Source organism: Mustelus asterias, unplaced genomic scaffold, assembly GCF_964213995.1.
Source record: "Mustelus asterias unplaced genomic scaffold, sMusAst1.hap1.1 HAP1_SCAFFOLD_1116, whole genome shotgun sequence".
Classification (NCBI taxonomy): Eukaryota; Metazoa; Chordata; class Chondrichthyes; order Carcharhiniformes; family Triakidae; genus Mustelus; species Mustelus asterias.
Genome location: NW_027591061.1, coordinates 73,893 through 96,545, shown reverse-complemented (window position 1 = coordinate 96,545; position 22,653 = coordinate 73,893). Strand labels below are relative to the sequence as shown.

Sequence of the window (22,653 nt, the reverse complement as noted above, 5' to 3'; positions counted from 1 at the left end):
TTCTCAAGAACCAGATCTAACTGTACCTCCTTATTGGACTGGAAACATACGGCTGAGGAAAGTTTTCCTAAACACACTCTAGGAGCTCTTGCCGCTCTGCCCTTTACACCACTACTATCCCAGTCTATATTTTAATGATTAAAGTCCCCCTTTATAAGTACTAGAGTCATAGAGGTTTACAGCATGGAAACAGGCCCTTCGGCCCAATTTGTCCATGCCGCCCTTTTTTTTAAAACCCCTAAGCTAATCCCAATTGCCCGCATTTGGCCCATATCCCTCTATACCCATCGTACCCATGTAACTGTCTAAATGCTTTTTAAAAAGCAAAGTTGTACCCGCCTCTACTACTACCTCTGGCAGCTTGTTCCAGACACTCACCACCCTCTGTGTGGAAAAAATCCCTCCTTTGGGCACTTTTGTATTTCTCCCCTCTCACCTTAAACCTATGCCCTCTAGTTTTAGACTCCCCTACCTTTGGGAAAAGATGTTGACTATCTAGCTGATCTGTGCCCCTCATTATTTTATAGATCTCTATAAAATCACCCCTCAGTCTCCTACATTCCAGAGAAAAAAGTCCCAGTCTATCCAACCTCTCCTTATAACTCAAACCGTCAAGTCCCGGTAGCATCCTAGTGAATCTCTTCTGCACTCTTTCTAGTTTAATAATATCCTTTCTATAATAGGGTGACCAAAACTGTAAACAGTATTCCAAGTGTGGCCTTACCAATGTCTTGTACAACTTCAACAAGGCGTCCCAACTCCTGTATTCAATGTTCTGACCGATGAAACCAAGCATGCTGAATGCCTTCTTCACCACTCTGTCCACTTTCAAGGAGCTATGAACATATACCCCTTGATCTCTTTGTTCTGTAACTCTTCCCGATGCCCTACCATTAACTGAGTAAGTCCTGCCCTGGTTCAATCTACCAAAATGCATCACCTCACATTTATCTAAATTAAACTCCATCTGCCATTCGTCAGCCCACTGGCCCAATTGATCAAGATCCTGTTGCAATTGGAGATAACCTTCCTCACTGTCCACTATGCCACCAATCTTGGTGTCATCTGCAAACTTACAAACCCTGCCTCCTATATTCTCATCCAAATCATTAATATAAATGACAAACAACCGTGGACCCAGCACTGATCCCTGAGGCACACCGCTGGTCACAGGCCTCCAGTTGGAAAAACAACCCTCTACAACCACCCTCTGGCTTCTGTCAGGAAGAGTTTTAACAACACCAGCGCCGGCATCTCCACATTCTGTCAGGAAGCCATTTTTGTATCCATTTAGATACCTCACCCTGGATCCCGTGAGATTTAACCTTATACAACAACCTACCATGCGGTACCTTGTCGAAGGCCTTGCTAAAGTCCATACTCCTTACTCTTTAATTTTTGAACCTCTCTGTAATTTCCTTGTAAGTTTGTTTTCTCTACATTCTCTGCACTAGTTGGTGGTCTATAGACTACACCAAGCACCTTTTTTGTTCCTATCTCAAGTCAAATAGATTCTTCCCTTGACCTCCCTGGGACATTCCCTGCAGCTCTGCAATGTTGTCATTAATCACCACTGTGGCCCCTCCCCCTTTGCTATCTTTCCTAAACACCTTGTCTCCAGGAATATTTAACACCCAGTCCTGACCTCAGGCAGACCTCTCACAATCTCGCCACAACAAATTATTTCCACATAGCAGCCTGCGTCTATCGTTCATCAATCTTATTAATGGAAACACAGAAAATAGGGGCAGGAGGAGGCCATTTGGCCCCTCAAGCCTGCTCCACCATTCATTGTGATCATGGTTGATCATCCAACTCAAGAGCCTAATCCCGCATTCTCCCCATATCCTTTGAGCCCCTTCCCCCCAAGAGTGATATCTAACTACTTCATGAAAACATACAATGTTTTGGCCTCAACTACTTTCTGTGGGCGTGAATTCCACACATTCACCGCCCTCTGGGTGAAGGAATTTCTCCTCACCTCCGTCCTAAAAGGTTTACCCCTTATCCTTAGATAATGACTCTTCCGGGTGGCATGGTGGTTAGCACTGCTGCCTCACAGTGCCAAGGAGCTGGGTTCGATTCCCGGCTTGGGTCACTGTCTGTGTGGAGTTTGCACATTCTCCTCGTGTCTGCGTGGGTTTCCTCCGGGTGCTCCGGTTTCCTCCCACAGTCCAAAGATGTGCGGGTTAGGTGGATTGGCCATGCTAAATTAACCCTAAGTGCCAGGGGGACTAGCTAGGGTAAATATGTGGGGTTACGGGGATAGGACCTGGGTGGGATTGTTGTCAGTGCAGACTCGATGGGCCGAATGGCCTCCTTCTGCACCAGCAACTGTGAGATTCCTAGTTCTGGACACTCCCACCATCGGGAACATCCTTCTTGCATCTACCCTGAGTAGTCCTGTTCGAATTTTATAAATTTCTATGAGATCCCCCCTCATTCTACTAAACTCCAGCGAATACAATCCTAACCTAGTCAATCTCTCCTCATACATCAGTCCCGCTATCCCAGAAATCAGTCTGGTAAACCTTCACTGCACTCCCTCGAGAGCAAGAACATCCTTCCTTAGAAAAGGAGACCAAAACTGCACACAATACTCTAGGTGTGGCCTTACCAAGGCTCTGTATAGTTGCAACAACGCATCCCTGCTCCTGTACTCGAATCCTCTCGCAATGAAGGCCAACATTTCCCTTCTTTACTGCCTGCTGCACCTGCATGCTTACCTAGGACACCCAGGTCTGGTACATTCCTCCCCTCTTACCCCACACTCTGTGCAGTCACATTCATACACACTAATCCTGATTTAGATTCTGATAATTTCCTCTTTACTCTGATCTCTCGAGTAACTGTTTCTATTCTAGTGCTATCTATCTCCGCCGGTATTGTGTACAGCCTGGTATTCCTCGCGAATATTATCTCCTGGATCCCACACCTCCGTCGGGTTAGTTTAAATCCACTCCAATAACACTAACAAAACACCCCGGGAGGAACTCAGTCCCGGCTTGGATCAGGTGGAAACTGTCCGCTCTCTACAGGAGCCAGGAGGGCCTGTTGCGGTGTCCCAGGAATCTAAAGCCTTCCCTCCTGCACTGTCTTGCCAGCCACGCATTCATCTGCCTTGTCCTCCCATTTCTGTGCTCACGTGCGCAGTCACTGGGTTAATCCAGAGATGATTACATCTGGGTTCCTGGTTGCTAATCTACCGAGCCCCATTAATACTGACTGCAGGACCACATCGCTCTTTCTTCCTCCGTTGCCGGTGGTGATGTGGACCATCCCCTACTGGCTGTTCACCCTCTCAGGGTGCTCAGAGACACCCTTAACCCTGGCACCATCTTGGATTCATGTCTGCGCCCCAGGAATGCCCGTCTTATTCCGCTAACTATCGAATCACCTGTCACTAGGGTGATTGGGGCGGCACGGTGGCACAGTGGTTAGCACCGCTGCCTCACAGCGCCAGGGACCCGGGTTCGATTCCCGGCTTGGGTCACTGTCTGTGTGGAGTCTGCACGTTCTCCCCATGTCTGTGTGGGTTTCCTCCGGGTGCTCCGGTTTCCCCGCACAGTCCAAAGATGTGTAGGTTAGCTGGATTGGCCGTGCTAAATTGCCCCTGAGTGAAAGGGGGATTAGCAGGGGAAATAGGTGTGGTGAGGGGGCCTGCGTGCAGGCTAAATGGGCCAAATGGCCTCTTTCTGTACTGTGGGGATTCTATGATTATGCAACTGTCCCTCCCATAGTGCCATCGACTGGGAGATTTCATCATAAAATCTATCACCGCCCTGTCCACTCAGACCCCACTTGTTCCCCCGTTTCGAATATTTTTCGAATAACTGCCGGCGTTGATAGAAAAATTGGGAATGATATTTATCCCAACCCCCAGCAGACATCACAGGGATCTCCAGGTCAGCCCTGGAAAGTTGGCAACTGCCCCCCTCTGAAGCCATTTTGGATAGGCCATTTTCTGTTGCGCCGTGCACTATGGGTAAGGAAGGCCGCCATTGTCCGGTTCGTGTCTCTGCACAAGAAGAGGCGGATTCTTCCCTCAGGTCCGCCTTTCCAACATCTGGAACTGCTGCCTCACTGCTTCCCAATGGAGACCTGGCTCAAAGTGCCAGTGGTTTGGGCAGCTGTGCTTCCCGGGAGATTTATGGAATGCTTAATGGACCAATGCTAGAATCAATTCAGCTGGTAAGTGCTTTATATCAATGGTTGCATGGCTGATTGTACAACTATATTCAGCGGAGAGTTACAAAAACTAATCAGATGACATTTCAGATTTTAAGCTCATTTATAATATCGTGCACATTTTTCTATCTGTCCATTTTGTCCCCTTCCCTGCCTTCCTCCAATCACTGTTTCTGGAGGCGTCTACTCCTTCCTGGGACCCAGCACTGGACTGGCGGCTATTCGACTGCCGTAACCATCACAGTTCAGTCCAAACGTGTCCAGGGACTTATGCTTCCAACAGAGAACGGCCCCGGTTGTCTCCTTTGCACCCTCCCCAGAGCTGCCTGAAGACCGGCTGTTCGACCGGGCGAGGCATCAATTCAGAGCAAACTCTTTTTTTTAAACCGCACTCATCGCCAATCCGGCTGCATTCTGGACACTCCTGAAATGAGACCAGGTGAGGGCAGGTCAGCGGCAGCCACACTCCTCCACCACCATGTTTTCGTGGTGACGCAGTAGCACCTCCCCTCTCTCCAGGTACAGCATACTCATTGGGTTCATCTTGATGGGGACGCAGCAAGGGGAAGGGACCAGCCTGGGATGATGGAATTTGAGCAGACTCTGAAAATAAAAATAAGTACAATTTGTATAAATACCTTTAAACGCAGTCCGTATCATTATTACTGAAGGGTCGTCCATCTTTGAGCTTTACTTTTAGAATCATGGAGTCATCGAGGTTTACAGCATGGAAACAGGCCCTTCGGCCCAACTTGTCCATGCCATTAAGCTAGTCCCAATTGCCCACATTTGGCCCATCTCCCTCTATCTTACCGAGGATAAAATCATAGAAGCCCTACAGTGCAGAAGGAGGCCATTCAGCCCATCGAGTCTGCACCGACCACAATCCCACCCAGGCCCTATCCCCACAACCCCACATGTTTACCCCGCTAATCCCTCTAAATCACACATCCCAGGACACTTAACTGGCAATTTAGCATGGCCAATCAACCTAACCCGCACATCTTTCGGACTGTGGGAGGAAACCCACGCAGACAGTGGGAGAATGTCCAGACTCCACACAGACAGTGACCCAATCCGGGAATCGAACCCAGATCTCTGGAGATGTGAGGCAGCAGTGCTAACCACTGTGCCACCGTGCCGCCCGATTGTGTTCACCCATAAGATATCGGAGCAGAATTAGGCCATTCGGCCCATTGAGTCTGCTCCGCCATTCACTCATGGCTGACAGGTTTCTCAACCCCATTCTCCCACCTACTGTTGATCCCCTTACCAATCAAGAACCTATCTATCTCTGTCTTAAAGACACTCAATGACCTGCCCTCCACAGCCTTCTGTGACAATGAATTCCACAGATTCACCACCCTCTGGCTGAGGAATTCTCCTCATCTCGGTTCTAAAGCCTTTACTCTGAGGCTGTGCCCTCAGATTCTAGTCTTCCACACGTCCACTCTATCCAGGCCTTTCAGTATTCTGTAAGTTTCAATGAGATCCCCCCCTCATCCTTCTAAACTCCATCGAGTACAGACCCAGAGTCCTCAGACGCTCCTCATATGTCAGGCCTTTCATTCCCGGGATCATTCTCGTGAACCCGTTATCTTTGGGAAGAGACTCATACATAGATAGAGTACTTAGAAAATCCTCATACTATTAGGCAGAGTCAACATGGATTTATGAAAGATTTGAGGGTTCAGGTACGTAGACCTTTAAAATGCCACAAGGAGGTGCAGAAAATAATTGAGAATGCTGGCCTTTATATCGAGAGGCCTGGAGGATAAGGACGCAGAAGCTGCAGCTTTACAAAACCCTGGTTAGACCCCACTTGGAAGTCACTGTGAGCAGATCTGGGCCCCACACCTCAGGCAGGATATATTGGCCTTGCGGGGAGTGCAGCCTAACTTTACAAGAATGATACCTGGACTTCAGGGGTTTAATTATGAGGAGAGATTCAACAACTTAGACCTGTTTTCTCTAGAATTTAGAAGGTTAAGGGGTGATCTGATTGAAGTCTTTCAGATATTAACAGGAAAAGACAGGGTGGATAAAGATTAACTATTTCCACTGGTTGGAGATTCTAGAACTAGGGAGCATAGTCTAAACATTAGAGCCAGACCGTTCAGGAGAGATGTGTGGAAGCATTTTTAAACACACAGGGTGCTAGAGGTTTGGAACTCTTCCACAATGGCAGTTGATGCTAGATCAGTCACTAATTTTAAATCCGAGATAGATAAATTTTTGTGAAGCAAAGATATTAAGGGATATGGGCCAAAGCTGGGTATACGGAGTTAGGCCACAGATCAACCATGATCTCACTGAATGACAGAACAGGCTCGATGGGCTGAATGGCCTACTCTTGTTCCTATGTTCCTAATTTCTAAACCTATGAGGTTAATGCACCGGCTTAATTTTCCAAAACTCCCTAGGGGCGGCACGGTGGCACAGTGGTTAGCACTGCTGCCTCACAGCGCCAGGGACCCGGGTTCGATTCCCGGCTTGGGTCACTGTCTGTGCGGAGTCTGCACGTTCTCCCCGTGTCTGCGTGGGTTTCCTCCGGGTGCTCCGGTTTCCGAAAGACGTGCTGGTTGGGTGCATTGGCCATGCTAAATTCTCCCTCAGTGTACCCGAACAGGCACCGGAGTGTGGCGACTAGGGGATTTTCACAGTAACTTCATTGCAGTGTTCATAAGTTCCTAAGATATAGGAGCAGAATTAGGCCATTCGGCCCATCGAGTCTGCTCCGCCATTCGATCATGGCTGATATGCTCCTCATCCCCATTTTCCTGCCTTCTCCCCATAACCCTTCAACCCATTAAAAATCTGTCTAACTCCTCCTTAAATTTACTCACTGTCCCAGCATCCACCGTGCTTTGGGGCAGCGAATTCCACAGATTCACAACCCTTTGGGAGAAGTAGTTTCTCCTCAACTCTGTTTTAAATTTGCTGCCCCTTATCCTAAGACTGTGACCTCTCGTCCTAGAATGCCCCACAAGAGGAAGCATCCGCTCCACGTCTACTTTATCCATACCTTTTATCACCTTGTACACCTCAGTTTGATCTCCCCTCATTAATGCCAGCCCAATTGTGACACTAATAAATAAACTTTAAACTGGTTACGACGAGCCTTTTGTTACAATGGGCTTTTCCCCAAGGCAGCGTTAAGTAGGCAAGAGATGGGCGTATAGCGTGGGGTGGCATTACCTGCATGTAGGCATGGTTGGTAGGTTTGGTGTCCTCCCCGGATGGTGACGGGCACTCTCCCTCACAGCGGAAGGCGTTAATTATCTTCGGGAAGATGACCCAGGCTCCCCAGCCAATCTTACCGAATTTGACCTGGAACTTGACCCTCCGGCACTTGGCCGGACCGTCGCTCTGCTGGTGGTGCCGGGGTCGCCGGTGAAGGGAGGGGGGGCCGCTCCGTTGGTCCCGGCCCTTCCCCCCGGCGCGCCGGCGGGCGTTCTTCAGCCGTCGCGCCAGCTGGCCCTTCTGCTTTGGGCGGCGGCCCTTCCGGTGTTTGCGCACGTGTTTGGAGCCCGTGGCGTCGTTCAGGAGTGAGGAGCCCGGTGGACAGCTCTGCTCGGGCCTCCGGGAGAACACCAGCAATAGCGCCGTCTCCTTGGACTCCATCTTGCCCTCCTTGGCACCAGCCGAGGGCAGGGACCTCCTCCTCCTACAGGCAGGATTCTCTGGCCACTGTGGCCTAGCCTGCCCGGCCTTGCCGCTGGGCCCCCTGCGGTCGATCCAGTGCCTCAGGATGTCCGTGACGTTGTAGACGGCACAGTCAGCGGCATCCTCCAGCACCGCATCCGGAGGGAAGGAGCCCAGGAAGAGCTGGTCCCGGCACGTAGCCGATCCGCACGGGTACTCCGATTGGTGATGGAGCTCCAGGAGCGAGCAGGACTCGGCAAAGGCCGGCACGCTGATCCTCAACTCGGCAAACTGCAACGTCTCGCCGGCTGCCAGGGTGGACATGTCAAACGTCAGAATCCACCGGCTCCCATTGTGGTGGAAACCTAGGACCAGGAGAACGACATAGAGTTATAGAGTCATTGAGGTTTACAGCATGGAAACAGGCCCTTCGGCCCAACTTGTCCATGCAGCCCTTTTTTGTACCACTAAGTCCCAAATACCTGCATTTTGGCCCATATCCCTCTCTACCCATAGAATCATAAAATCCTACAGTGCAGAAGGAGGCCATTCAACCCGTCAAGTCTGCACTGACCACAATCTCACCCAGGCCTTTTCCCCATAACCCCATGTATTTACCCTAGTCCCCCTGACACCAAGGGGCAATTTAACATGGCCAATCCACCTAACCCGCACATCTTTGGACTGTGGGAGGAAACCGGAGCACCCGGAGGAAACCCACTCAGACACGGGGAGAACGTGCAAATTCCACATAGATAATCACCCAAGACCGGAATTGAACCCAGGTCCCTGGTGCTGTGAGGCAGCAATGATAACCACTACACCACTGTGCCGCCCCATGAGCTAGCTGCCCTCCTTCTAAAGAATACTTGCCCAGAGCTGGAAAACCGAGTGAGGAGTTACAGCTGGTGAATACAGGAAAACACAATGAACAGTCAGTTTTATCTCCATCATTTTTAGGGTGTTTAAACAACAAGCACAATGGGGTGGCATAGTGGCACAGTGGTTAGCACTGCTGCCTCACAGCGCCAGGGACGCTGGTTCGATTCCCGGCTTGGGTCACTGTCTGTGTGGAGTCTGCACGTTCTCCCCGTGTCTGCGTGGGTTTCCTCCGGATGCTCCGGTTTCCTCCCACACGCCAAAGATGTGTGGGTTAGGTGGATTGGCCATGTTAAATTCTCCCTCAGTGTCAGGGGAACTAGCAGGGTAAATACGTGGGGGTTACGGGGTTAGGGCCTGGGTGGGATTGTTGTCAGTGTAGGCTCGATGGGCCAAATGGCCTTCACTGTATGGTTTCTATGATTCTATAAAAGTAGGAAATTCTTGCTATAAGACTGCACCTTGAGAACTCCGTGCATTTTTGTGCTCCTTATTTACAAAGGAATATATGTGCATTGGAATTCAGAGAGGGTTCACTAAGCTCTGGAGTGGCACGGTGGCACGGTGGCTAGCACTGTTGCCTCACAGCGTCAGGGTCCCAGGTTCAATTCCGGCCTCGGGTCACTGTCTGTGTGGAGTTTGCATATTCTTCCTCTGTCTGTATGGGTTTCCTCCGGTTTCCTCCCACAATCCAAAGATGTGCGGGTCAGGTTGATTGGCCATGCTAAATTGACCCTCATGTCAGGAGGATTAGCAGGGTAAATATGTGGGGTTCCAGGATAGGGCCTGGCTGGGATTGTAGTTGGTGCAGACTCGATGGGCCGAATGGCCACCTTCTGCACTGTAGGGATCCTGGGATCAAGTGGTTGCCTCATGAGGAAAGAGCGCCCATTGGAAGTTCAAAGAGTGAGAGGTGATCTTACTGAAACAAAGGGAAGATTCTGAGGGGGATTGACAGGGTGAGGAGATGTTTCCCCTCGTGGGGGAATCGAGGACAGGGGGGGCCGCAGTTTCAAAATAAGGAATCTCCCACTGAAGACGGAGGTGCGGAGGAATGTCTTCTCTCTGAGGGGGGGGTTAGTCTTTGGAACTCTGGCCCAGAGAGCAGTGGAAGGCGGGTCATTGAATATATTGGAGGCTGAGTTAGACAGAGTTTGGATTGACAAGAGGTGGGGTCAAGGGTTAAGGAGGGACAGAGAGGAAAATGGAGTTGAGGCCACGATCAGATCAGCCATGATTTTATGGAATGGGGGGAGCTTGCTTGAGGGGCCAAATGGCCTCATTCTGCTCCTATGCCCCATGCCCTAACACCCAGATATTAGAAGATATTGGGGACACTGTTTAAAACTTCATGGCTGAGTTAATTTCAGTTTAACTATATTAGTTGAAGCTTGCCTCCCATCTAGAGAGAATAAATTCAAAGTTTAAAGTTTATTTATTATGTCAGAAGTAGACTTACGTTAACACTACATTGAAGTGAAAGTCCCCTAGTCCCCACACTCTGGCGCCCGTTCGGGTAACACTGAGGGAGAATTTAGCAAGGCCAATGCACCTAATCAGCATGTCTTTTGGACTCTGGGAGGAAACCGGAGCACCCGGAGGAAACCCACGCAGACACGGGGAGAACGTGCAGACTCCACACAGACAGTGACCCGAGCCGGGAATCGAACCCGGGTCCCTGCCGCTGTGAGGCAGCAGTGCCAACTACTCAATACTCAGTAATCTCAATACAAGCTCTGACGAAGGGTCACCCAGACTCGGAACGTTGGCGCTACTCTCCACAGATGCTGTCAGACCTGCTGAGATTTTCCAGCATTTTTTGTTTAAAACCTCAGTATACCCTGACACCGCCTCCCCGCTCCCAATTTTGACTTTGACAATGTCGTGAGGTTCCAAGTGTGCTTGCTAGACCCACCAAAAACCTTTGCATAGCCCCCTTGGTCAAATAGCTCACCTAAATCTCAGGTGAAAGCAACCTGTGGGTGGAGTTACTATCATTCAAGAGGAGGGGTTGGAATGGTCTTTGCCTTCCTGAACTTCCTGGATCAGCAGTAAAGCATTTGCCATGTTTCCCACTCAGACATTTAGCACGGTAGCACAGTGGTTAGCACTGCTGCTTCACAGCTCCAGGGACCTGGGTTCGATTCCCGGCTTGGGTCACTGTCTGTGTGGAGTTTGCACATTCTCCTCGTGTCTGCGTGGGTTTTCTCCGGGTGCTCCGGTTTCCTCTCACAGTCCAAAGATGTGCGGGTTAGGTTGATTGGCCAAGCTAAAAATTGCCCCTTAGTGTCCTGGGATGCGTAGGTTAGAGGGATTAGTGGGTAAAATATATGGGGGTAGGGCCTGGGTGGGATTGTGGTCGGTGCAGACTCGATGGGCCGAATGGCCTCTTTCTGTGCTGTAGGGATTCTAAGATTCTAAGATTCTTGGGTGGAGTTTGCACATTCTCCCCGTGTCTGCGTGGGTTTCCTCCGGGTGCTCCGGTTTCCTCCCACAGTCTGAAAGACGTGCGGGTTAGGGTGCATTGTCCCGAACAGGCACCGGAGTGTGGCGACTAGGGGAATTTCACAGTAACTTCATTGCAGTGTTAATGTAAGTCTTACTTGTGACTAATAAATAAGCTTTAACTTTAAAAAAAACTTTTGATTGTAACACAAATCTTGCCACTATACTTAAAAAGTGCTGGCAAGCACTCTGGGCCATCTTGGGGTCATGAAAGGGGGCTACACAAATGCAGGCTATTTCCCAACTGCACTTGGGAGAGTGAAAACAAGTCTTTAGCGAATTTAATGCAGAGGGAAATCAAAGAAAAGTTCACCAATCCAACTCATTCATGTGTTAAAAGTGAATGTGGATTAGAAGTTGACAATTCCTGGGATAATTGGTGAACAATACACTCTGGGGTGGAGACAGATTGTTCAGGCATTATTGCATTCCAACCCAGACCATGTGGCCACACCTCGAGAAAATCCGCCCTTTTCAAAGGGCTTCACGTCCTGGATGTGGATTGGAGCAGACTGGCTCTGTCTGGGAGGGAGATTGCCGGGAAGCAGTGGCCACATCAAAAGGCAACTGCAAAAAAAACCAACCACCCCACCACAGCACACACATAACACAGGGACAGGGCAAAGCACAGAGTCAGCACACTCATACACTCACATACTCATACACACACATTACACACACACACACACAAACATACAGTGTACAGTAGCACAGTGGTTAGCACTGCTGCTTCACAGCTCCAGGGACCTGGGTTCAATTCCCGGCTTGGGTCACTGTCTGTGTGGAGTTTGCACATTCTCCCTGTGTCTGCGTGGGTTTCCTCCGGGTGCTCCGGTTTCCTCCCACAGTCCAAAGATGTGCGGGTTAGGTTGATTGGCCGTGCTAAAAAAAAGATTGCCCTTAGTGTCTTGAGATGCGTAGGTTAGAGGGATTAGTGGATAAATATGTAGGGATATGGGGGTAGGGCCTGGGTGGGATTGTGGTCGGTGCAGACTCGATGGGCCAAATGGCCTCTTTCTGCACTGTAGGGTTTCTATGATTTCTATGACTCTGTCTACACTTCCGCTGCCTCGGAAAAGCAGCCAGCATAATCATGGATCCCACGCACCCCGGACATTCTCTCTTCCACCTTCTTCCTTCGGGAAAAAGATACAAAAGTCTGAGGTCACGTACCAACCGACTCAAGAACAGCTTCTTCCCTGCTGCTGTCAGACTTTTGAATGGACTTACCTCGCATTAAGTTGATCTTTCTCCACACCCTAGCTATGACTGTAACACTACATTCTGCACCCTCTCCTTTCCTTCTCTATGAACGGTATGTTTTGTATTGTGCGCAAGAAACAATACTTTTCGCTGTATGTTAATACATGTCACAATAATAAATCAAATCAAATCAAAAATCATTGGCCGTGCTAAATTCTCCCTCAGTGTACCCGAACAGGTGCCGGAGTGTGGCAACTAGGGGATTTTCACAGTAACTTCATTGCAGTGTTAATGTAAGCCTACTTGTGACACTAATAAATAAACTTTAACTTAATAACGCACACAGCAAGGCACAGAATTAACATAAACACTCACACACACACAGAGCAAAGCACGAAATTAACACACACAGAGCAAAGCACAGAATCCAAAGGGATTTAACAGATTATACTTTACTTTTGGCCACCAGGCTGCGCACAGTGTCTGCATCCGACAACCTCTCATGGGGCGAGAGGCCGGTGTAGTTCCCAGTGTTGTAGCTGCGGTACAGGCTGATCATGTGGGAGGGCAGCTTCAGGCTGATGTTGCGGGCTTCCAGGCGCTTGATGAAGGCAGCCACCTCCCGGAGGCTGGCCGGGGGGCCCGGCCTGGTGCCCAGCACACGCCAGGTCCAGTTGCCGGCTCGATCATCCCCCAGGGCCACTGAGATGGAGAGCAGAATGGGCAACAGGGCACTGGCTGGGAACTGCATTGGTGCCTGAGAGGTGGCAGCTCCGTGTGTGAGAGATAGAGAGAGAGTGCTTATATCCAAGCCTGCCAATGCTGATTAAAACTCTCCACATCGCCCAGACACATCGAAAAGCATTATTTTGCTAATGTGCTTCGTTCATGACAGGTAGTCATTAGTTTTGCAAGACAATAGGAATCTGGACTTGTAGTCCCCATTTATTTTGCTCTCCCACACACAATGTTACATTTGGGGTTTCTGCGATTATTCAGTGTCACTTACAGTTTCGATGTTTCGGCACAGTTTTCAGATGTGCAAAAAAGTGATAGACTCACCTTGGAACTGCTGTGTTGGGGGGAGAGAGAGAATGGAATTAAACTCTGCAACTCACAGCTCTTCCAGCCCGAGATCAAAGCACATTGCAAAAGTAGCCAGCTTCCTCATAGCAACTTAGACATTAAGTTGATCTTTCTCTACACCCCTAGCTATGACTGTTTCACTGCATTCTGCACCCTCTCCTTTCCTTCTTCCCTATGTACTCTATGAACGGTATGCTTTGTATAGCACGCAAGAAACAATACGTTTCACTGTATAAAGTTTAAAGTTTATTTATTAGTCACAAGTAGGCTTACATCAACACTGCAATGAAGTAACTGTGAAAATCCCCTAGTCGCCGCACTCCGGCACCTGTTCAGATACACTGAGGGAGAATTCATAGAATCATAGAATCCTACAGTGCAGAAGGAGGCCATTTGGCCCATCAAGACTGCACCAACCACAATCCCACCCAGGCCCTATCCCCATAACTCCATACATTTACCCGAGCTAGTCCCCCTGACACCAAGGGGCAATTTACCATGGCCAATCCACCTAACCTGCACATCTTTGGACTGTGGGAGGAAACCGGAGCACCCAGAGGAAACCCACGCAGACATGGGGAGAATGGGGAGAATGGGGGTAGGGCCTGGGTGGGATTGTGGTCGGTGCAGACCCGATGGGCCGAATGGCCTCCTTCTGCACTGTAGGGTTTCTATGATTCTATGATTCAACTTCACTTGATTTGATTTATTATTCCCACATGTATTGGGATACAGTGAAAAGTATTGTTTCTTGCACGCTATACAGTCAAAGCATACCGTTCATAGAGTACATAAGAACATAAGAAATAGGAGCAGGAGTAGGCCATCTAGCCCCTCGAGCCTGCCCCGCCATTCAATAAGATCATGGCTGATCTGAAGTGGATCAGTTCCACTTACCCGCCTGATCCCTATAACCCCTAATTCCCTTACCGATCAGGAATCCATCTATCCGTGATTTAAACATATTCAGCGAGGTAGCCTCCACCACTTCAGTGGGCAGAGAATTCCAGAGATTCACCACCCTCTGAGAGAAGAAGTTCCTCCTCAACTCTGTCCTAAACTGACCCCCCCTTTACATAGTACATAGGGGAGAAGAAAAGGAGAGGGTGCAGAATATAGTGTTACAGTCATAGCTAGGGTGTAGAGAAAGATCAACTTAATATTTGATTTGATTTATTATTGTCACATGTATTGGGATATTGGGTTAGGTGCATTGGTCATGCTAAATTAGTGGTTAGCACTGCTGCCTCACAGCGCCAAGGACCTGGGTTCGATTCCCGGCTTGGGTGACTGACTGTGTGGGGTCAGCACATTCTCCCCATGTCTGCGTGGGTTTCCTCTGGGTGCTCCGGTTTCCTCCCACAGTCCAAAGATGTGCAGGTTAGGTGGATTGGCCATGCTAAATTGGCCCTTAGTGTCAGGGGGACTAGCAGGGTAAATGTATGGAGTTATGGGGATAGGGCCTGGGTGGGATTGTGGCTGGTGCAGTCTTGATGGGCCAAATGGCCTCCTTCTGCACTGTAGGATTCTATGATTCTATGAATTCTCCCTCAGTGTACCTGAACAGGTGCCGGGGTGCGGCGACTAGGGGATTTTCACAGTAACTTCATTGCAGTGTTGATGTAAGCCTCTTTGTGACTAATAAATAAACTTTAAACTTTATACAGTGAAACGTATTGTTTCTTGTGCACTATACAGACAACGCATACCGTTCATAGAGTACATAGGGGAGAAGGAAAGGAGAGGGTGCAGAATGCAGTGAAACAGTCATAGCTAGGGGTGTAGAGAAAGATCAACTTAATGTCAGGTAGGTCCATTCAAAAGTTGGATGGCAGCAGGGAAGAAGGTATTCCCAATCTCATTCTGCGTCGATTCCCAGTGGATATTTAGTAGGACAATTCAAACATATAAAAGCAAGAACAATGCGTCTTTTCTTTCTCTGAATTACCATTTGTACCCGTCGAGTTAATTCTGAATTAGCCCCACTGGAGGGACAGCGTGGGAACATGTTCCCACATGAAAGGAATGTAAATCAGTGATTTAAAAAACAGAACTGACTTCATTTGAATGAGAGACTGATTGAAAGGTGGACTGGGTAAAGTTAATTCGACAAGAGTGCAGATGTATATTATCAATCACATTAGCACAATTTATATTCCTTCTCAGCTCCCCCACCCCATCCCTTTTCTCATAGAATCATAGAATTCCTACAGTGCAGAAGGAGACCATTAGGCCCATCGAGTCTGCACCAACAACAATCCTACCCAGGTCTTATCCCCATAACCCCATGTATTTACCCTGTTAATCCTCCTGACGCCAAGGGGCAATTTAGCATGGCCAATCCACCCAACCTACACAGCTGGGCGGCACGGTAGCACAGTGGTTAGCACTGCTGCTTCACAGCTCCAGGGACCTGGGTTCAATTCCCGGCTTGGGTCACTGTCTGTGTGGAGTTTGCACATTCTCCTCGTGTCTGCGTGGGTTTCCTCCGGGTGCTCCGGTTTCCTCCCACAGTCCAAAGATGTGCGGGTTAGGTTGATTGGCCATGCTAAAATTGCCCTTAGTGTCCTGAGATGCGTAGGCTAGAGGGATTAGTGGGTAAATGTGTAGGGATATGGGGTAGGGCCTGGGTGGGATTGTGGTCGGTGCAGGCTCGATGGGCCAAATGGCCTATTTCTGTACTGTAGGGATTCTATGATTCTATGATCTTTGGACACTAAGGGGCAATTTAGCATGGCCAATCCACCTAACCTGCACATCTTTGGACACTTAAGGGCAATTTAGCATGGCCAATCCACCTAACCTGCACATCTTTGGACACTAAGGGGCAATTTAGCATGGCCAATCCACCCAACCTACACATCTTTGGACACTAAGGGGCAATTTTCAGAGTGCCAGCTCTGCAATATTTTGCTTTTATTTTAGGGAAAAGTTTGAATTTGCAAGAAAAAGATTAATGAAGTTAGGGACTGGTTTGTGGGGCCGGGAGGGGGGAAATTTTCTTAATCAAACAACAAGCAGCCTCTTAAAATAAACCTGTTTTGTGCATTTAAAATAAAACTACTTGCAATAGCAAATTGCAAATGCATTGAAAGTCCCAGATTGTACAATTCCAGTTATTAATAAGTTGAAAGTTTTAAGTTTATTTATTAGTGTCACAAGTTGGCTTACATTAACACTGCAATGAAGTTACTGTGAAAATCCCCTAGTCGCCACACTCCGGCGCCTGTTCGGGTACACTGAGGGAGAATTTAGCACGGCCAATGCACCCTAACCAGCACGTCTTTCGGACTGTGGGAGGAAGCTGGAGCACCCGGAGGAAACCCACGCAGACACGGGGAGAACATGCAGACTCCGCACAGACACTGACCCAAGCCGGGAATCGAACCCGGGTCCCAAGTACAGGCGGTGCCCAAAGGAACGGGCACAGGTGGTAGTCGGTGTTTCTGGGATGTCACGTTGTCAGTTCACGATCAGATCTTTAATCAGTCAGGGAATCGAGGGATGTGGGGATAAGGCGGGAAAGTGGAGTCATCAGATCAGCCGTGATCTCATTAAATGGCGGAGCAGACTTGATCGGCCATATGGCCTCCTTCTGCTCCTATGTCTTATGGACTGATTTTGGCACTGCCAGCATCAAAGATGGCTCCTCATTGTCCTATTCTGCTTTGGACGCCTGGGACTGTAGCAGGAAAGATGAAACGTAAAGTGGAGACATGGCTGCATTGGAAAATAGAACAGATGGCCCGGTTAATATATACCCCTGAATCTTCCTCACCAACACAGATTATCAGGCTGTTATAACGTTACTGTTTGTAGGAGTTTCCTCGGGGAAAAGTAACCGCTCCATTTCCGAATCACATTATAAAGTTTGCCTTCGACACTTTCTGACTGACTGAGATTGTGAGTGGTGCTGTAGAAATGTAAACCCATCTTTGATGTGAAGGTGATAATGTTCGATTTCAAAGTTGCTATTCAAGTTGCTTCCTCTAAGTTCAAGTTTATTTATTAGTGTCACAAGTAAGGCTTACATTAACGCTGCAATGAAGTTACTGTGAAAATCCCCTAGTCGCCACACTCCGGCGCCTGTTTGGGAGAATTTAGCACCTAACCGGCACGTCTTTCAGAATGTGGGAGGAAACCGGAGCACCCGGAGGAAACCCACGCAGACACGGGGAGAACATGCAATTTCTCAGTGGAGTTTGCTGAATGTGCCATAAGTGAAGTTGTTACATCAGCGCGGCATCAAGTTAGCGCCATGTTGTTGGAGGGTGTCATTCTTCTCATGGGATGCCGAACAAGCCCGCATCGATGGATGTAAAAGACCCCACGGCATTATCCAATGGAAAGTCAGAGACCGGAATGTTACGGCCATTCACGCCGGTGGGACTTTCCCATCCCACCGCAGCGAACAGTGACCTGGCTGAGCGCCAAGTTCTCCGACTTTGGCTCGCGGCGGGAGCGTGGGGGCGAACAGTTGGCAAGATCGCACCCGGAGAGCTTGGTGATGGAGCGGGTTTGGGAGATCGATGGAGGAGGTAGGCCCAACGGAAAGCCAAGCCAGCTCTACGCAAAGGATTCTCTCACTCCTGTTCGCCAGGCAGGCTGCAGGCCCTGGTGTTGGGATGGAGGGGGTAGGAGGGGTGCGTGAGGCGGAGGCGGGGGGGGGTGGGGGGAGAGTGTTTCACACAGAGCGTAACAGAAGATCCCGTGCCGGAATAAAATGGTTGCTATGACAGCAAAAGTGTGCTCATCTCACCTACGGAATCGCCTCTCCAAACCGAGGTATTAATTTTACGAAAATTCGAAGGTGCTGCTCTGAAAGAAAGCCGAGGCGATGGAGGGGGATTCCTGTTTGTGTTTGAGTTAGGACGCTCCATGCCCTCAGTGGATGTATTATACATGATGTGTTATTGGCATCATTGGGCCTTGAAGATCAGGCTGTTCACGCAGTCTCTGCCTTTGTTATGGGACCCCAGGGGGCTGATTAATGTCTGTGCTACAGAATCAGGAATGTGCAGCCACATTGTTTGATTAATTCCAGTGGCAAACAACTCGAGTGCCTCGACCAAAGAGCTTTAGATGTTAAGAGTCCGTTTTACAAACTACTGCATATTTATAGCCTCAGTTCAAAGCGACGGGCTCAACTGATCCCGAGATGTTAGCTGACAAGCTGCGTCATGTTTTCCTGCTCATTTGTCTCATAATAGCCTCCCCGGCGAAGACGCAGGATTGAGGCCCCTTGACGTGCCTGGCGTTGGCTCACCTTTGCTGGGATAGGGGCGAAGAACACTTGTCTTAGCTCGCACCGAGTGGCACAGTGGGTTAGCACTGCTGCCTCTCAGCGCCAGGGACCCGGGTTCGATTCCCGTCCTCGGGTCGCTGTCTGTGCGGAGTCTGCACGTTCTCCCCCGTGTCTGCGTGGGTTTCCTCCGGGTGCTCCGGTTTCCTCCCACAGTCCAAAGATGTGTGGGTTGAATGGAGGAGCAGACTCGATGGGCTGAATGGCCTACGTCTGCTCCTGCGTCTTGTGGTCTTATCCTTGATAAAAGCAGATTGCAGACAGCTGAGGAAGAAATTGAATATTTAATTATCGCAAGTGACGCAAAAAAATTATCGATCTGTGACCAGTGGTGTTCCGCAGGGCTCTGTACTTGGGCCTCTGCTATTTGTGATATATATAAATGATTTGGAAGAAGGTGTAACTGGTGTAATCAGCAAGTTTGCGGATGACACGAAGATGGCTGGACTTGCGGATAGCGAAGAGCATTGTCGGGCAATACAGCAGGATATAGATAGGCTGGAAAATTGGACGGAGAGGTGGCAGATGGAGTTTAATCCGGATAAATGCGAAGTGATGCATTTTGGAAGAAATAATGTAGGGAGGAGTTATACAATAAATGGCAGAGTCATCAGGAGTATAGAAACACAGAGGGACCTAGGTGTGCAAGTCCACAAATCCTTGAAGGTGGCAACACAGGTGGAGAAGGTGGTGAAGAAGGCATATGGTATGCTTGCCTTTATAGGACGGGGTATAGAGTATAAAAGCTGGAGTCTGATGATGCAGCTGTATAGAACGCTGGTTAGGCCACATTTGGTCGCCACACTACCAGAAGGACGTGGAGGCATTGGAGAGAGTGCAGAGAAGGTTTACCAGGATGTTGCCTGGTATGGAGGGTCTTAGCTATGAGGAGAGATTGGGTAAACTGGGGTTGTTCTCCCTGGAAAGACGGAGAATGAGGGGAGACCTAATAGAGGTATACAAGATTATGAAGGGTATAGATAGGGTGAACAGTGGGAAGCTTTTTCCCAGGTCGGAGGTGACGATCACGAGGGGTCACGGGCTCAAGGTGAGAGGGACGAAGTATAACTCAGACATCAGAGGGACGTTTTTTACACAGAGGGTGGTGGGGGCCTGGAATGCGCTGCCAAGTAGGGTGGTGGAGGCAGGCACGCTGACATCGTTTAAGACTTACCTGGATAGTCACATGAACAGCCTGGGAATGGAGGGATACAAACGATTGGTCTACTTGGACCAAGGAGCGGCACAGGCTTGGAGGGCCGAAGGGCCTGTTTCCTGTGCTGTACTGTTCTTTGTTCTTTGATTAAACATCAATGGTAGATTTGACAGCAAATCTTAACCACAAACGCCTTTTCGTTACTGAGATCCATTCTTGGGCTTTGGAAAAGGAAACTTTCAGACAGAAACGCAGTAAAATTGATTTTGTTTTGAGTTGGTTTCACTGAGTGATTTGGAAACTTGGGTTGGAGAGACAAAGATTCCCGAGAATCCGTGGATGACGAAAGGGTCGCTGAGTGAGAGAACTTTCTAGAAAGTTTGGCAGCGACAAGTTTCTGATGAACCATTGCCTCCGCTGCATTCCACAGAGAGGCTGCCCGGCTGACTGAGGGTTCCGGAATATTCTGCCTCTTGTTTCAGATTTCTGTCACCTGCGGTGTTTTGTGTTTGTTGTTGTTGTTTGCAAATTTGCAAGCTAAAAAAAAAAGCCCATCAGGTTCACTAATGTCCTCCTCCCAGGAGAACCTGCCACCTCCACGCGCTCTGGATCCAAGGTGATGTCACGCTGAACGCCCTCGGGGCGGTGGTGGGGGGGAGGGGGGGATGGAATTGAATGTTGCCATCCTCCATTTTGAAATTCCTATCCTTGGGGTCAACCTCTTTTGCTGCCTCATCCCCACCGACCTCTGGAATCTCCTCCAGCCCCACAACCCATCTGGTTCACTAATGTCCCTTCAGGGAAGGGAATCTGCCGTCTTTACCCGGTCTGGCCTACATGTGACTCCAGAGCCACAGCAATTGCCCTTGGGCAACTAGGGATGGGCAATAAATGCTGGCCCAGCTAGCGACGCCCATGTCCCACGAATGAAGAACGAAAAAACTCTCCGAGCGCCTCACAATCCTCCAATCCTGTCCTCTGGTGCAAACTTGATGTCAATTACTCCACCATTGCCACATCAGCCTGGGCCCTAAACTCTAAAATGTCCTCTCTTTGCCCCTTGCCTCCTCTCCTCCTCCTCCTTCAGGCCTCCTCCGTTAAGGCCTTAAAACCTACCTCCTTGACCAAGCATGTCTCCTCCCTCGGCGGTTCAGAGTTACATTTGCGTGAGAACGCTCGCTCGAAGCCACCTGGGATGTTTCACTGGGCTGTGTATCGAAGCAAGTAGTTGTTGTAAAGTGGAACTAAAGTCGGCACACTCTGACCCTCAACTCAGTCAACCTTTGCCCCATTAGTTCATGGTGAAGTAGGGGTCAGGAGCTCAGATTGGACACATTCCGAGAGGTTTCATTGCACGACCTTTGACACCCAACCCTTATCCAGCCCAATCATGCTGTTCCGTTTGTCAAAGGTGTTCCAAAATAACCCCGATTTGAAAAGAACTTCTTCATCATTTTCCCCCTGGAGTCGTTGGCAGGATCATCATAGAATCCCTACAGTGCAGGAGGAGGCCATTCAGCCCATCGAGTCTGCACCAACAACAATCCCACCGAGGCCCTATCCCCGTAACCCCATGCATTTACCCTAGCTAGTCCCCCTGACACTTAGGGGAAATTGGCCAATCCACCCAACCCGCGCATCTTTGGACTGTGGGAGGAAACTGGAGCACCCGGAGGAAACCCACGCAGATACGGGGAGAACGTGCAGACTCCACACAGACAGTGACCCAAGCCAGGAATCGAACCCGGGTCCCTGGCGCTGTGAGGCAGCAATGCTAGCCACTGTGCTACCCTGGCGGAGTGGCCATCCCGTGACATTGGGTGAATATTTTGATTTGTTTTAAGAGCCCTTGACTGGCGGGGTGTGGGCACTGGGCGCCCACGTTATGTCGCCGGGCGGGGGAATGGGGCCGAACAGGTTGCCCTACAGAGAGCTAGCATGGATGTGATGGCCCGAATGGCCTCTTTCTGTACTATTATAACTCTCTGACACCAGCAGCAGCTCCATCATCTTAATGGGTTTTTATTCCTCAAAATAGAGGGCGGGATTTACCACCCCTCCTCCCCCTCCCCCGACTGTGGCATGTTTCCCCTCGGCGGAGATGGTCCGCCACTGACGACGGGGTTTCCCGTTCTAGGCACAAGAAAACCGCAGCGAACGTTCACCGTCGGAGGGATCAGAAGATCCGGTTGGAACAGTCAGAAAATTCCGGTCACACTTCACATCATAGAATCATAGAATCCCTACAGAGCAAAAGGAGGCCATTCGGCCCATCGAGCCTGCACCAACCACTATCCCACTCAGGCCCCATCCCCATAACCCCATGCGTTTACTCTCGCTAGTTCCCCTGACACTAAGGGACAACTTAGCACCACCAATCCACCTCAGCCGCACATCTTTGGACTGAGGGAGGAAACCGGAGCACCCGGAGGAAACCCACGCAGACACGGGGAGAACGTGCAAACTCCACACAGACAGTGACCCAAACCGGGAATCGAACCCGGTTCCCTGGTGAGGCAGCGGTGCTAATCACTGCGCCACCGTGCCGCCCATTCCTAATTGCCCTGGAGAATGGTATAAATGTAAAGGTCTATTACATAAGTGTTTGAGAGATGAACACAATGCAGTGTTTGCCCCACTACACTCACCGCTACAGGTTATGTTTATGACGTCAAACATTCTCTGGTGC

At 49.6% G+C, this 22,653-nt stretch overlaps 1 protein-coding gene across 1 annotated transcript; it reads right to left on the bottom strand.

The window, feature by feature from the left end:
* Positions 1-4,180: 4,180 nt before the first annotated feature.
* On the bottom strand, positions 4,181-13,682 carry LOC144487903 (nodal-like). The gene is made up of 3 exons (XM_078205954.1): positions 12,877-13,682; positions 7,387-8,198; positions 4,181-4,791 (listed from the first exon to the last, which is right to left on the bottom strand). The coding sequence occupies exons 1-3, from the start codon at positions 13,169-13,171 to the stop codon at positions 4,639-4,641; spliced, it is 1,260 nt and encodes a 419-aa protein (XP_078062080.1). The 5' UTR covers positions 13,172-13,682; the 3' UTR covers positions 4,181-4,638.
* Positions 13,683-22,653: the final 8,971 nt, after the last annotated feature.

Excerpts from the sequence above, each read along its gene's own strand:
- LOC144487903 (XM_078205954.1), bottom strand. The coding sequence starts at position 13,171 with ATGCAGTTCCCAGCCAGTGCCCTGTTGCCCATTCTGCTCTCCATCTCA. Across the intron at positions 8,199-12,876 it reads GCGCAGCCTGGTGGCCAAAA|GTTTCCACCACAATGGGAGC; the intron begins GTAAAGTATAAT and ends TCCTGGTCCTAG. Across the intron at positions 4,792-7,386 it reads CCAACCATGCCTACATGCAG|AGTCTGCTCAAATTCCATCA; the intron begins GTAATGCCACCC and ends TTTTATTTTCAG.